The following is a 16,606-nucleotide window of genomic DNA, read 5'->3' as shown; positions in this document are numbered from 1 at the left end:
AGTAGGGCCTGATTCTGAGTGGTTTTATATCATTTTATGTGGGTCACCAGCCGTGTCATCTAGTTTTTATGTCTCTATGAGATTTAATAAATTGTCTGACACAGCGCTTCCTGTTATATCATTTAGGGGTTACAGTGTTCCTCTCTTATTGGAGGCAGCAGTTTGTCAGAAGTCATTGTCCCAAGTGTTTGTGCTCATATTCTGTGCAGACAGGAAGTCTGGTGTGCGTTAGAAAATATCACCCTCAACAAATTTCGGGGTTGTTTTTCGTGTGTGGAAGCTGGTTTTCCCTCTGTGCACGTGTCTGATGGGCGTTTCTGGGCGGTAACTGGAGGTGTGGCTAACAGTGGCGGGCATGTCGGCGACTACACTGACACCGGCATCCATCACTTGGACATTCTACTCCGGCCATGGGCAGGTGCAATGTCTGATGCCGCGGCATTAGAATAAAAACGTAGTAGCGGCAACGACAAAAGCCGCAGACGCTACTGCAACTGCCTCCACCCATGAATCAGCCCCTTTTATGTCAAATATCTTCCAATCTGCAAAGTTCCTTAGACGCTTACTCATATATTTGTGGATATTTAAGCATCTGTTTTACTAAATCCAACCTGTTTTTTTTGTTTTTTGCTCAGTGGCTTCTAGCTGTGACTAGTCACTAAATGTTTCCATTTGTCTTTACCGGTATTAAGTCCAGTGGCAAACGCAGGATTTCTAAAGGGGGGGTTTCTAAATGCTTGATTTTACAGCAAGTGTGGCCAGTCCATGAAGAGGGCATAATGAGCAATTAATCAGCTATATGTCATACGAAGTATAGTATATGTAATAATTCTGGCATATACAGGATCAACAATCATAATATTCCATTATATGCGGCAGTAGGGCCATCCTGCCTGAGCTGAATGTTTTTGTTTTTTATTTTAGATGTGGGCTCCATTCCAGATCATTTCGGCAAGGTTGGGTATCTGGGGTTTTTAGAAAAAGAACCTTGCCCTGGGATATAGGTACAGATTGATCTCTTTATGGGTATACATTTAGGAAGCCAGTAAACGCAATGCCGACAGCCGGCTTCCCAACTACTTAATCCCGGCGAGGGTTAAATGACAGGTGTCTAAATCTAGATGCCTGTCATTTTACCGTCACCGGGAGACTGGCGCCCGGCATCCTGATCGAAGTGATGCCGTTCGCCGGGTGCGGACAGCCACGGGGGGGGGAGGGTTAGGTTAGGGGCTCCCGGGGGGGATTTAGGATTAGGCACCCCCCGGGAGGTTAGGGTTAGGCTAGGGGGAGGGAGGGTTAGGGGTAGGCACCCCCAGGGGGGAGGTTAGGGTTAGGCATCCCCCGGGGGACAGGTTTAGGCGGCGGGGTAGGGGGGTTTAGGTTTAGACACTTAGAGGGGGGGATTAGGGTTAGGCACAGGGGGGGGGGGAGTTAGAGTTAGGCACCCTAAAAAGGTTAGGGTTAGGGGGTAGAATTAGATTATTTTATACGATTGGGATTTCCTCCTCTGTCGGGCTGACGTTGCCGGGATTTGAACCGCCGCCCATACGGCTGGTGGTGAATTATACCGAATGCCTCTTTATGTACTGGCTAATTTATTATTATACAGTATTACTAATTAACCCTATAGGTGGTCTATGTCAGTGCACCCCTAACAGTGCATGTTTTCCATATCTCCTAGTTGGCGCACAAGTGCATTCACTGCTGGCTCATACATTTTAAAAGATCAACAGGTGCTAATTATTTAATTTGTGACACGGAGGGGATCTTCAGAACATGCGACATTAGTATCATATGCTATTTCTGTTGTGGTTATCATGGTGTGGGCTGGGCAGGGGGGTTTCCAGGCAACCGGTGCATTTGCCTATGCAGTCATATTGTCTAGTGTAGGAAAATACCCCTTGTATGCAGGTTTTGTACGCGAAAAGATTTGTGTGCTCTAAGTACTTCTGCAACATTGTTCCAAACGGTAATTAAAGTGTTTGTTTTATAGGGCTATAGGGGTTATAGTAAGTTATGCTGTAATTGTGCTGTCAATGAGGGTCCTCTGACCTAACTTGGACACCTGTAAAGAGATTCAGTAGATTCTGAATATAATTAAGGAGTTGTAAAGTGTCATCTGATTACTGTGATAAACCGATGGCGATAATTTTAGTATTCTCGTCCAAAGGGTGTTTATTGCTTTCTTCCGGAATCACGGAGCTTGTAACTGTACATGGGATAATAGGATCCTGGTTACTAGTTACACTTGTATCTGAATTGAGCAGCACATACACCAATCCTAGGCTGGGTACACACCTAAAGGACCGGCAATCGTGCCGATGTCCAGGGCGATTTGCCCTGGACATCGCTTGATTGCCGGTACACACTTGAAAGATGTAATGAAAGACGGAACAATCACTGTTCCGTCCTTCATTAACTTGTACAGGCTCACATGCGATATCGTAAGAATGACCGTGCAGCACAGCCATTCGCACGATATCGCATGCGACCGCCTGTACGCAAAAATTGGGAATACAAAATGCACAATATGCCCGATTTGTCATTCCGATTTGGCTAAATCGGCCAAATCGGGCCGATATCGTACAGGTGTGTATGCACCCTTACTACTGCCACCTCTAACCATTACCTGCCCGGCCGTTATAGTCATTTATTGTACACTATATGAGAAGTGGCATCATTATTACTATTATAGATCTGGACTTTGTAATCCAAATGACCTCCTGCATACAGAGAAGGCCACAGATGGACTGGAATACAATGTGAGGGATAGAACCAGGGCTGGGTTTAGTTATATAACACTATTGTGGCAAAACCAGTTTTGGGCGGCAAGAGGATTGGGGGCTTAGAGCCAGTAAGTTCCCATAAGCACTGGGGATGGGGTATACTTTATTTATTTATTTATTTATTAACAGTTTCTTATATAGCGCAGCATATTCCGTTGCGCTTTACAATTGTAAGCATTAATAGAACAAAACTGGGTAATAACAGACAGATATATAGGTAGGAAGGCCCTGCTGGCAAGCTTACAATCTATAGGGAAACAGGCATTGATACACAAGGATAGGTGCTATATATATTGCATTTGGTCTGGCCAGAATGCAGAGTTTCTTGGTTGGCTGCATGATCCAGTCACACAGGAATGTCGACCAAATGTCATGAGGATGTGAGAGAAAGACGATGTGTGAGATTGTGTGTGGACTGTAAAAAGGGGATGTAATCAGATATGGAAGCTATGAAGGTTATGTGGGAGGTTCTGGAATTTGATAAGCTTGCCTGAAGAGGTGAGTTTTCAGGGATCGCTTGAAGGATTGGAGACTAGATGAATACTCATTACAGTCCTATTTTTAATGCAGGTGTGATAACTATTTGTCGCCTAAATTCACATCGTGAAAATGTATATTTTCACACAAATTTACTGTTATGCTCTTGCCGGGAGGTGCGCTTAGAGAAGAGCTAGAGAATGCTTGCCGACACTCCCCATACGGCCGGTAGGCTCCCACAAACCGGGCAGCACCCCTGGCCGCCCAGAGGAGGGCGTAGGTCTCGCCACCCGCCTGAAGTCATCCACTCACCAAATTAATGAGCAAAGTGGGCGCTCCGCACAGTGATGACGCGATTTGCGCTGAATTGCATCATTGTGGCCCCGCCCCTGCTTCACAGTGCTGGTAATCTCACCATTGTGTAGTGTAGGGGAGGACATGTTTGTTTACGCATTTGCATCATCACGGCCACACGGCCTGCCCACTTTCCTGCAACATGCCCGCCCTTCCTGCTGAGACGACTTGGCTGCAACTCTCCGAGGTGGCAACCAGGGTGTTGGCAGGTGGGTAGTTAGAAGCTTATGCTTTCACCAGGTTAGCCAGGCAATACAGTAGTCCAGGCCTGGCTAACCTGTTGTGAAACTACAAGTCCCAGCATGCTTTGCCAGCTGATAGGTTGGAATTGTAGTTTCTCAACAGCTGAAAATCCACAGGTTGGCCAGGCCTGCAGTAGCCCATACATTACTATAGGCATACGCCATCTTCAGGCTAGCCAACGGCATAGCAGCCCCCATAGAAACCTATATAATGTATGGGCCGTTGCTTCAAACATGCAGAAACTAGCATTTCCACATGTGTAACGGGCCTGTAAGTGAAAATGAATAAGCCCCACAGAGCTGTTCTGTACCTTGGGAGAAGTCACACAAAAAAAGGCTCCAGGTGATGATATAAACCCAAGGCTGAAAAGCACAGGAACATACAGCAATGCACCTAGTAAGAGCGGTAGGAAGGCTTGCACAAGCATATAAAGTATATACCCCTGAGGTGAAGATTGGTAAAAGCACAGTGGAAATGGTACAATGTCACATTAAAGGGATGTGATAAAGTGGATTTGTGGTGTAATATTATGCTGTATTTCTTTTCCTGCAGAGCACTGTCCAAGACTTCTGCATCCCTGGCATTGAATCAGACCCAACACTGTAAGCAGCTGGATGGCCTGGTCTCCTCGCAGATGCAGCTCTGTCGCAGCAACCTGGAACTGATGCAGACCATCATCCAGGCGGCAAAGGAGGTGAAGAAAACCTGCATTAAAGCCTTCTCCGATATGAGGTGGAATTGCTCCTCCATAGAACTGGCACCGAACTTCCATCAGGATTTGGAAAGAGGTAATTCCCCGCAATTAAATAATAGTCCCACTCCTGCACTATAATGCACTTAAGGTGCCTCCAACTGCTTTGTTCCCCGAAGATGTAATAACACCAGTAATTCACCAGTGTCCCAGCACAGCCTGCCAAATGCTTCTCACGGCACCGGGTTAGTAGTTGGTTGTTGAGTTTGGGTTTCTGCGGCGATACTTTAAACGGATGGAGTTTTTAATAGTAAAGGGGATCTATTGTTAGAACTTTGCTTCATAGCAGATCTGTTTTATGACCCACATAAATAAACATGTATTTGATGTTCTTGTTATTGGGGTAAGTGTAGCATTTCTTATCTCAGCAGAACTTACTGGGAAAGTTGGCCACACACACACATGCAGCTTTGGTTGTTGTTGCCCTACTAAGTCGTGAGTGATGTAGAATTAGACAGGCAGACCATCCAAACCATTCGTCATCGGTACTTGATGGAGAAGTTGAAATTGAGTTTGTGCACTTATGGAGCGTACACACGGTCAGATTTGTCAGACTTGTCAGATTTGTCAGATGAACGACTAAACGATTTGAACGATTTGAACGATTTGACCAAAGTTTTGAACGATTTGAACGATTGAACGATTTTTGACTGCATTAAAATGGATGGAATCGTCCAAGTCTGACTGCAAACCCATCAGATGTCAGATATCGTTATCTGACAAACGGGAACGCTCATCGTTGATCGTCCATCGTTCAGGCATGTCAGATATGAACGATTTTCCTTCAGATATGAACGACTGAACGATTTTTAAATAGTTATCGTCCATATCTGAAGAAAAAATCTGATCGTGTGTATGCACCATTACTCTTGAACTTTTGGCCTCCGGTTAATTTGGGCACCAGGCCATCTGGATTCTAGTTTCTTTTGGCGCTGGCTAATTTGTGCATGGGGCTAATTCATTGACAATTTTAGCAAAATTAGTATTAAATGCAAGGGTTAGGAGTTTGGATTAGGGATTGTGAACTTTTACTTGCTTGGGGACAGGGTTAATTATTGAATACAAGGGAGAGAGGCGTGTGTATAATATACACAATGGGGGGCAGTCGTGTGATGTAATATATACTGTGGGGAAGGGCATAAGATTTATATACACTGGGAGGGGACTGTGACGTGATATTTACTGTATACTGCAAAGACAGCGTTTTATATCATACTGCACGTCCACGTCTCGCTAAATTGTGCTGGTTCCCAAATAATATAGTAAGCTGTGACATCACTCTGACCCCATAACGTATTGGAAAAGTATAGAATTAACGTGAAGCTGGGGATCTGGGCAATGAGCCTATCACCTGTCAGCGGAGTGTGAAGTGCGAGCAGATATGCTGGGTACAGTAGCCCGGCGGACAAATTGCTATGTCAGGATACAATACACTTGGCCAAGGTACACGTTGTGGCGAACATGTAATGCATCAGTTGGTGCTGGTGGCGGTTTGCCCACACGTGGTATGTCTTAGCCAGTTCTTAGATTTAATGAACCAGGTAGAATGAGAAGTAGGATAAGACACAGGGATGTCACAGGCGTAACAGCGGTGTGCACATATATATATATATATATATATATTAGCTGGAGTACCCGGCGTTGCCCGGGATTTTAAGAATGTTTGTTTACACATCATCCTCCAACAAACCTCTCCTTAGGCAGGCCTCACAAAAAGTGTGACAAACTTCCCCATCCACAGTCCTAAGGTCTTTGAAGGAAGTAGGACCTGTAACGGTGTAAAGCATACTTCAGAGATAGAAGCCTTCAAAATTTGTCGGATGTACAGTGTAAACACGGCCAAGAGCTTCTGTTGCTCTGATACCAGGATGACTGTGTACTTCCTGGTTGCTGGATCGCACTATGAAATGCACAGCAACTACTTCCAGTTCCTTGTGCAGCTGTTTCCGGCATTCTGGGTCTCCACGGTGTATAAGATTCATCCATTCGGTTTTACCCTTCAGGGGCTGACAGAGGAATGAACCGGAAGTAGCCGCTGTGCGTTCCATAGTGCGCTCCAGCAACCAAGGAGGTAGACTAAAAAGTCGCCAGTGTTGATACCACCTAGTTGTGTAAGCTGATGTATGAGCAAGTATAAATACAAATTGTGTTGCAGAGCTGCATTTTTGCATCCCAGTATAGTTGCCATCTTTATGGGCCTGACTGTAAATCAGATGGATCTCTCCTCATGGATGCAGATATCAATTTTTACCATAATCAGCCTCATAATAAGCCTGGCATAATATCAATAGTGGTTATAAATTCATACAGCATTTAAAAGGTACTGTAAAGTCCACGCGTGAGCCATAGTAAATGATGTTCAGAGATTTAGATTATATGCTACAGAATAAAATTCCATAATTCCTTAGTATGTAGCAAAATGTATGTTATAAAATTAAATTCTGAAATTAAACAAAAATAACATTTTAATACTTTTATTATTGCCCTTGCAGTTGGCCCAAGAAGAATGGGGTCCAAATCTGCATATAACAATAAAAGAAACAGGACAATGCTTTTATTCTTCTTTGGTGTTTTAGGTGTAGAACCATGAGAGATCTTGGCTTGTAAACTGTGGATTTGTATAGAAAGACAGAAGGAGAGAAGGAAAAATGTTTGTAGATAGATAGTAGAGATAGAAAATAAAAAATAGTAGATAAGCTAAATCCTTTTGTAATTCCGTACCTGACCTGTAGAGGGCGAATGCTATGCAAAAATTGTGTTTTTTAATTACTTAAAAATGAACAGTAATTAATTTCGATATCAAAAATTTCTTAGTTGCCTCTGCCGTGTTTTAATACGCTCGTATGTAAAATTTCACAATCTTGGCTTGTAAACTGTGGATTTGTATAGAAAGACGGAAGGACAAATTTTCGCTTTCATACAGTAGGGAAGATATATATATATATATATATATATATATATATATATACACACACACAGTACTTTGCAAAAGTTTATGGCAGGTGTGGAAAAAAAAGCTGCAAAGTAAAAATTCTTTGAAAAATAGAAGTGTTATTAGTTTATCAATATATTATTATGTCTTCTGTAAGAGGTATGATAAATCTATCCCCCCTCCATCAGTGCCAGATTAAGGTCCACAAGGGCCTGGAGCTGAAATTTATGAAGGGCCTATTGTGTGCCGCCGCAAGAAGTGTGTTCATCACTGCGATTGGGGGATGTAGTCAAAATACCAACGGACGGGATTCCGTCTGTTGAAATCCCGGCGTCGTAATCCCAACCCGGGACTAAACATAGGCGGTTAAATCCCGAAGCCAGCCTACACATCGACGCCGGAATCCTGACATAGGACATTCAGATCAAAGGCAAGCGTGGGTGCCCTTAGCTGTTAGCCACGGGAAGGGGGGGTTTAGGGTTAGGTACCACTGGGGGGGTTAGGGTTAGGCCCCACTGGTGGGGGGAGTTAGGGTTAGGCACTAAGGGGGGACGGTTAGGTTTAGGCACCAAGAGGGGAGGGTTAAGGTTAGGCACTAACTGTTAGGGTGCAAGAAGGGAGGGTTAGGAAGAGAAAGGGGGAGGGTTTGTATACTTACCCGACCCCCGTCGGAAATCTGAGCATCACGACTGCCAGGTAATCATACCCAACCCGTGAGGGTGTGACTAGTGATGTGGGGGTGTAACTAGCATTGTGGGGGTGTTGTCTGCACAGGGATGTGGCCTGTCCTGTGTGGTGTGACTAGCCCCTATCTTTAAAAACCTCAATCTCTTTTCCCTTTTCACTTATATCAATAGTGTAAAGCGAGATTCAGCAAAGGAACAACTTGTTAAAATGGCACATGGTGATGACGTAAATCTGAAAATATCTCTATTAAAGAGCACATGGGTCACTTAGTGATGTCATGAATGTGCCATCGCTATCTCTCTCTCTATATATAAAAATACCTGATCTTATTAATAGTTATAGGGGGGAATTCAGGGCCTGATTCAGAGCCGCTCGTAAGCGGCCGCTCGTTCGTTCCGAGCGATGTTCGCACAACTGCGCATGCGTACGGGTTTTAGTACGCATGCGCGAACCAGTCAGTGCGGTCGAAAATTGTGTGCTCGCAAAATAGCGAATGCCTGCTAATTTGAGTGACAGGATGAGGCGTTTGTGGGTGGTAACAGGGGAAGGTGCTTGAAAACGGGGAGTGGAGATCAGAACGCAGGCGTGCCAAAAGGTCAAAACGGGCGTTTTAAGGGTGTGCATAATTAACAAAGCAGCGTCATCGTCCACGTCAGTTAGGTGTCTTTTAGCCAGAACTGCTCGCATGATTGCGGTAGGAAAATGCAACCACAAGAATAGCGAGCAGTTCATACACCTTTCGATGTACTTGATTAATCAAATAAATAGCAGAGATGACATATGATGCGAGCGGCCAGGGGGCGTTTTTTACAAAAAAACGTCCGCATGTTTTGTTCGCTCGTTCAGACATAGAGGCGTCAACAGACCGCAAAGAGCGAACGGTCAATTTAAATCGCCAGCCCCTTTTTCTAAACGAGCGAGCGCAAACTGCGTCCGGCTCTGAATCAGACCCTCAATTCAGTGCGATGTAGAATAGCCGCGGGAGAGAGCTCCTGCAGCTATTCAATACACTGCGCTGTTTGGGCGGCTAAAGGATTTTTTCTCCCACCCCCCTGGGGATGCGAGGAGAAATCTGACAAAAGTGCGGGGCGCGCAGCTGTTTGCCGGCTTAGCGCAGTGCTAATAGCCACGCGCCTGCCACTTTAGTTGGAGAATGCCGGTTACAGCACCTTAACACCCAGGTTGTCGCGAGAACTGATATTCTCTGACTTACCTGCTTCACGACAAAGCACACAGCTCATTGAATTGAATAGCTGTGGGAGCTCCCTCCCGCGGTTATTCATCATCGCGCTGAATTGAATTCCCCCCATACTGAGGTGTTAGATCTAGAAACCATAGTGAGATCCAAAACAGAGTCACTTGGGGCCTGATTCTGCAGTGCCAATGGTACTGCCCCACCGCAAGAAATGGAAAGTGGGAATCTCAGTATTAATGAAATTGTCAAAAAAAATAAAATAAATAAATATATATATATTAAAATTGAAATCTTGTCAGTGCCTGTATTCCAGTAATAATTGCTCGCCGCAGCCAGCAGGTAACAACATTGTGGGCTTGATCGATTAGCAGAAGCCAAACAGCCGGCAATACTGACACCTCAGGAGGATCAGTCACCCAGCCAGGCCACCTTCACAGAGCAGTGGGTGTGCTCACTGGGCGGACACGGCTGCTTCAGGGATTGGTGGTGTGGTGACACCTATGTGACGTCACACATATAGGCATATCTAGGATTAATGGCACACAGGGCAAAGAAAACTGATCATGCACCTTGAAATCGGTTTTATAAAATATTCTGAATTCTTATGTTGGCACTCTAAAACACACTGGAAACTTCAATTAGGGACAATACTCTGTTATCGTTAATATTTAAAATCAGTGAAATAAAAGACATATTGGTTCACAAACAAAATTAGAATAAAAAACAGTTTGCTTTCCGCACTGTAAATAGTCAGTGTGATGGAATAGCTGGTGTGTTTGGGGTTACTTGTCGCAATGATTCATACTTTTATTAAGTTTTATTTTGGCATTGCAAGTTTTTTTTTTTCACAGCTCTCTTTGCAGGACCTTCTATGGAAAGAGGAGGGGGTAGTTTAAGGTGGGAGATGTCAGCAGGGGTCATGCTTGGGGATGGGTACGGGATCTTGGCAGTCAGAATCCCGACGCTGGCATCCTGAAAGGGTTAGGATACCGACACCTGTCGGTCTGTATCCTCACCCTCCCCCTCCCTCCACAGTGCCTGAACCTGACCTCCCCCTAGTGCCTAAACCTAACCTCCCTGCACACTAACCCTAACCCTCCCCCTAACCCCGCTAATTACCTTCGGGATTCCAGAGGTCGGGTTGCCAGCACCAGGATTCTGACAGGTGTCGGGATTCCAGTGGCGGCATTCTGACCCCGGGAATCCCTGCCGCCGGGATATTTACCGCATCTCCATGCGGGATGGGCAAAGGATGCTGGCGCTCGGGATCCTGCATCCCATTGCTTGTGCTGTGTGTAAACTGTGTATGCCCTGGACTGACCTCAAAAGATATTAGATCCTTAATTTAGTGGCAAAAAGGCCTCTCAATCCTCTACACTATATATATATATATATAGATAGAGAGAGAGAGGGGGGGGGAGGGGTAGAGGGGGGGAGGGGTAAAGAGAGAGAGGGGGGAGGGAGAGAGAGAGGGGGGTGGGAGAGAGAGAGAGGGGGGGAAGAGGGAGAGGGGGGAGGGGGGGGGAAGAGAGAGAGAGGGGGGGAATAGATAGGGGGGAGAGAAAGAGGGGGAAGAGAGAGAGGGTGGGAGGGGGGAGAGAGAGAGGGGAGGGGGGAGAGAGAGGGGGGAGGGGGGGAAAAGAGAGAGAGAGGGGGGAAGGGGGAGATAGGGGGGGAAAAGAGAGAGAGAGGGGGGGAGGGAGAGAGAGGGGGGAGGGGGAAGAGAGAGAGGGGGGAGGGGGGGGAAGAGAGAGAGAGGGGGAAGGGGAGATACGGGGGAAGAGAGAGATAGGGAGAGATAGAGACAGGGGGGAGGGGGAGAGAGAGAGGGGGGGAGAGAGAGGGAGGGGGGGAGGGAGAGAGAGGGAAAGGGGGAGAGGAGGGGAAGAATCCCCCCTTATTTAGTGATGTATGGCAACACCACAAATATGAGAAAAGAAAGGTGGCACTCTCCAATGTAAAGGTGAAAAAAAAAAAACGTTTTAAATGTAAATTAACATCGGTATAGATAAGTCGACGTTTCAAATCCTACCGGCTTTTTCATCAGGACTGTACATACGGGGTGTGCGCTGGCAGCGCCGTGCTGCGACGTCAATCTGGCATTGGAGCTCCCTGGTGTAATCCGTGATGAGTAGACAGGCACTAGGAAGACTGTAGACACTGCCCGCCGAGCCATGCTCCAGCCCTGATTCCCCCCTTCATGGTGTGATCCGCAGCAGGGAAGGGGCGGAGCATCGGACAGCAATTGAAGATGGCCACTCGCAGCCTGCTGGGGTGGATGGGGGGCGTGGCCTAACGCCCCTTTCCTAGGGTGATACGCCGCGGGGGGAGGGGCAGTGCATCGGACAGCCACTTGCTGGGAGGGGGTGCTCGCGTCCCGCGGTCCGGGGGCGGGGCATCGGACGGCCACTCGCAGCCTGGTAAAAAAATCCTGACTACAACAGTCGGTGTTGACTGATGCAAGATGCTATGGGCCTATTTTGACAGGCGGCCTGGAGCTGTAGCTCCATCCGCCCCATTGCTAATCCGGCCCTGCCCTCCATGGTGAGCAGATTTCATCCGACAGGCTCAATGTCTTCATATTATGGTTATGCTGTATACTGCCTCATATAATTATGGTTATGCTTTTTTCTGCCTCATATTAGAGTTATGCTGTAGCTGTATACTGCCTTATATTAGGGTTATGCTGTATACTGCCTCATATTAGGGTTATGCTGTATACTGCCTCATATTAGGGTTATGCTGTATACTGCCTCATATATATTTATGGTTATGCTGTATACTGCCTCATATTAGAGTTATGCTGTATACTGCCTTATATTAGGGTTATGCTATATACTGCCTCATATTAGGGTTATGCTGTATACTGCCTCATATATATTTATGGTTATGCTGTACACTGCCTCATATTAGGGTTATGCTGTTATACTGCCTTATATTAGGGTTATGCTGTATAATACCTCATATTAGGGTTATGCTGTATACTACCTCATACAGTATTAGGGTTATGCTGTATACTGCCTCATATTATGGTAATGCTGTATACTGCCTCATATATATTTATGGTTATGCTGTATACTGCCTCATATTAGGGTTATGCTGAATACTGCCATATATTAGGGTTATGCTGTATACTGCCTTATATTAGGGTTATGCTGTATACTGCTTCATATTAGGGTTATGCTGTATACTGCTTCATATTAGGTTTATGCTGTATGCTGCTTCATATTATGGTTATGCTGTATACTGCCTCATATATATTTATGGTTATGCTGTATACTGCCTTATATTAGGGTTATGCTGTATACTACCTCATATTATGGTTATGCTCTATACTACCTCATATTATGGTTATGGTGTATACTGCTTCATATTAGGGTTATGCTCTATACTGCCTCATATTAGGGTTATGCTCTATACTGCCTCATATTATGGTTATGCTATATACTGCCTCATATCATTATGGTTATGCTGTATACTGCCTCATATTAGGGTTATGCTCTATACTGCCTCATATTATGGTTATGCTGTATACTGCTTCATATAATTATGGTTATGCTGTATACTGCCTCATATAATTATGGTTATGCTGTATACTGCCTCATATTAGGGTTCTGCTCTATACTGCCTCATATTAGGGTTATGCTGTATACTGCCTCATATAATTATAGTTATGCTCTATGCTGCCTCATATTAGGGTTATGCTGTATACTGCCTCATATTAGTGTTATGCTGTATACTGCCTCATATTAGGGTTATTCTGTATACTGCCTCATATTACTGTTATGCTCTATACTGCCTCATATTATGGTTATGCTGTATACCGCTTCATATTACAGTTATGCTGCTGTATACTGCTTCATATTAGGGTTATGCTGTATACTGCTTCATACTGAAGTTATGCTGTATACTGCTTAATATTATGGTTATATGGAATACTGCTTCATATTAGGGCTATGCTGTATACTGCTTCATATTAGTGTTTTGCTGTATACTGCTTCATATTAGGGTTATGTTGTATACTGATTCAAATTGGGGTTATGCTGTATACTGCTTTATATTAGGGTTATGCTGCGTACTGCCTCATATTAGTTATGCTGTATGCTACTTAATATTGGGGTATGATGTATACTGCTTCTTATTGGGATAATACTATATACAGCTACATATTACGGTTACATATTAGGGTTATACTGTATACTGCCTTCAATTAAGGTTATACTGCTTCATATTGGTGTTATGCTGTATACTGCTTCATATTAAATGTATTCTATATACTGCTTCATATTAAGGTTATGCTGTATATTGCTTCATATTAGGATTATGCTGTATACTGCTTCATAATAAGCTTATGCTGTATACTGCTTCATATTAGGTTTATGCTGTATATTACTTCATATTAGGATTATGCTGTATACTGCTTCATAATAAGCTTATGCTGTATACTGCTTCATATTAGGTTTATGCTGTATACTGCTTCATATTAGGTTTATGCTGTGTACTGCTTCATATTAGGTTTATGCTGTATACAGCTTCATATTAGGTTTATGCTGTATACTGCTTCATATTAGGTTTATGCTGTGTACTGCTTCATATTAGGTTTATGCTGTGTACTGCTTCATATTAGGTTTATGCTGTATACTGCTTCATATTAGGTTTATGCTGTATACTGCTTCATATTAGGTTTATGCTGTATACTGCTTCATATTAGGTTTATGCTGTATACTGCTTCATATTAGGTTTATGCTGTGTACTGCTTCATATTAGGTTTATGCTGTATACTGCTTCATAATAAGCTTATGCTGTATACTGCTTCATATTAGGTTTATGCTGTATACTGCTTCATATTAGGTTTATGCTGTGTACTGCTTCATATTAGGTTTATGCTGTATACAGCTTCATATTAGGTTTATGCTGTATACTGCTTCATATTAGGTTTATGCTGTGTACTGCTTCATATTAGGTTTATGCTGTATACTGCTTCATATTAGGTTTATGCTGTGTACTGCTTCATATTAGGTTTATGCTGTATACTGCTTCATATTAGGTTTATGCTGTATACTGCTTCATATTAGGTTTATGCTGTATACTGCTTCATATTAGGTTTATGCTGTGTACTGCTTCATATTAGGTTTATGCTGTATACTGCTTCATGGTAATGTATGGGAGCCAATGACAGTCGTCCATATGCTCACAAACACTGGAAAACAGACAAAACTGAACGTTCAGAGAAATTGGTTAAAACACACGAATTTAACCAATTTGAACAATTTTTTTTGTCCTTTTTTCAGTGTTTAAGACCATATGATGGACTGTCATTTGCTCCCATACATTACCAGGTTTTCGTTCCAACCAGCCAGATTGGACAGATATCTGACAGATAATTGTATAGTGTATGCCCAGCATAACCCCCCTTTCCCTAGCCTAATTCTCCCGGGGGGGGGGGAGTGCCAAACCCTAAGCCCCCCCGGCTCCCGGCTTACCTTCGTTCGGGATGCCGGGCGTTGGGCTCCTGGCGTAGGTCTAATGACAGGTGTCAGGATTTCGACGCCTGTCATTAGTACCTTGCCGGGATTTGACAGTCGGGAAGCCGGTGGTCGGCTTTTCGACCGTCGGCTTCCTGACTGCATCCCCCGCTGTCCCTGTGAGTTCCTGTTTGTACATAGCAGGGATATATTCATTTAAAATAAAAATGTCCCCTGCGAGTTAGACTGATAATAATGGCGGCAGTACTGAGATTAATAGTACATAGACCCCTTGGTCTGGATCCCAGACACTCCAATCCTAACACAATTTGCCACTAATGGAATCTTATCTGGTGATTTGCACAGTCCTAATCCAGTCCAGCAATAACCAGGGACAGTAGTATGTGGCTCTCCATAGAAGTCACTGACCTGTCACACGTTGGCAGTATATGGACAATTTTCCCAGTCTTCTGGGTTTACCTCTCTGAGATCGGGTTGGACAGCTCAGAGATACAGACAAATAACACAATGACAATGAGTCACCGCATTCCGCTGCCCTTATCCAAAATGTCGCTCTGAGAATTTATTACAGGGAGTTAAGTGAATCCTGACTACAAGGTAATGGCCGTCTCTTCAGACATGGAGAGAGCTGTGGGGAGATCTCTGTTTTGACAACAAGGAAATTATCCGTCATGTCTGCCAGTTATCTGGCAATATGGCAAATAATAGAGAGAGAGAGAGAATGAGAGAGAGAGAGAATGAGAGAGAGAGAGAGACTGGGATAGGGGAAGAGAGAGTAATAGAGAAAGTTAGAGCTGGAAGGTGGAAAGAGGAGAGACAGCGGGGGAGATGTATCAATCATTAGAGAGAGATAAAGTGGACGGAGATAAAATACCAACCAATCAGCTCCTATCTGTAATTTTTCATACATAGGGGCCTATTCATTAAACCTAAAAATTCTCTGGAGATAATTAGCTTTAGAACTCTCATGGAATTCTAGCTAATTACAGGTGGAATTCATCATTCCTCCTCTCCATAAGTATCTATTCTGAAAAGCTGTCATTTTTGCGATGACAGCTTTTCGGGAAATAGATACTTTTCCCTCTCTACACTACCTTATCGCATCTGGAAACAGTGCTGCGCATGCGCTGTTACATCTGTAAAACCAGCGCATGCACAGCACTGCCTACAGATGCGGTAAGTTTGTGTACCCCCCTCCCAGAGTGTATGATGGAGAGAGGGAGAGAGACAGAGAGAGAGTGTATGATGGAGAGAGACAGAGAGAGAGTGTATGATGGAGAGAGACAGAGAGAGAGTGTATGATGGAGAGAGACAGAGAGAGAGTGTACGATGGAGAGAGACAGAGAGAGAGTGTATGATGGAGAGAGACAGAGAGAGAGTGTATGATGGAGAGAGACAGAGAGAGAGTGTACGATGGAGAGAGACAGAGAGAGAGTGTATGATGGAGAGAGACAGAGAGAGTGTATGATGGAGAGAGACAGAGAGAGAGTGTATGATGGAGAGAGACAGAGAGAGAGTGTATGATGGAGAGAGACAGAGAGAGAGTGTACGATGGAGAGAGACAGAGAGAGAGTGTATGATGAACAGAGGGAGAGAGACAGAGAGAGTATATGATGGACAGAGGGAGAGAGACAGAGAGAGTATGATGAAGAGAGACAGAGAGAGAGTGTATGATGGAGAGAGACAGAGAGAGAG

The 16,606-nt window shown here is 44.3% G+C and overlaps 1 protein-coding gene across 1 annotated transcript in view; it reads left to right on the top strand.

The window, feature by feature from the left end:
• WNT11 (Wnt family member 11) overlaps positions 1-16,606 on the top strand; it is a 128,008-nt gene that overhangs the window by 77,145 nt on the left and 34,257 nt on the right. Inside the window, exon 3 of the mRNA XM_088461093.1 lies at positions 4,413-4,648. Within this exon, the coding sequence (XP_088317219.1) occupies positions 4,413-4,648 (236 nt within the window). The remainder of the gene's footprint in view (positions 1-4,412; positions 4,649-16,606) is intronic.

This window comes from Taudactylus pleione, unplaced genomic scaffold, assembly GCF_031769625.1.
Source record: "Taudactylus pleione unplaced genomic scaffold, aTauple2 ptg001016l, whole genome shotgun sequence".
NCBI lineage: Eukaryota > Metazoa > Chordata > Amphibia > Anura > Myobatrachidae > Taudactylus > Taudactylus pleione.
The sequence above is the reverse complement of the archived record's forward strand: the minus strand, read 5'-3'. Positions and strand labels throughout refer to the sequence as shown.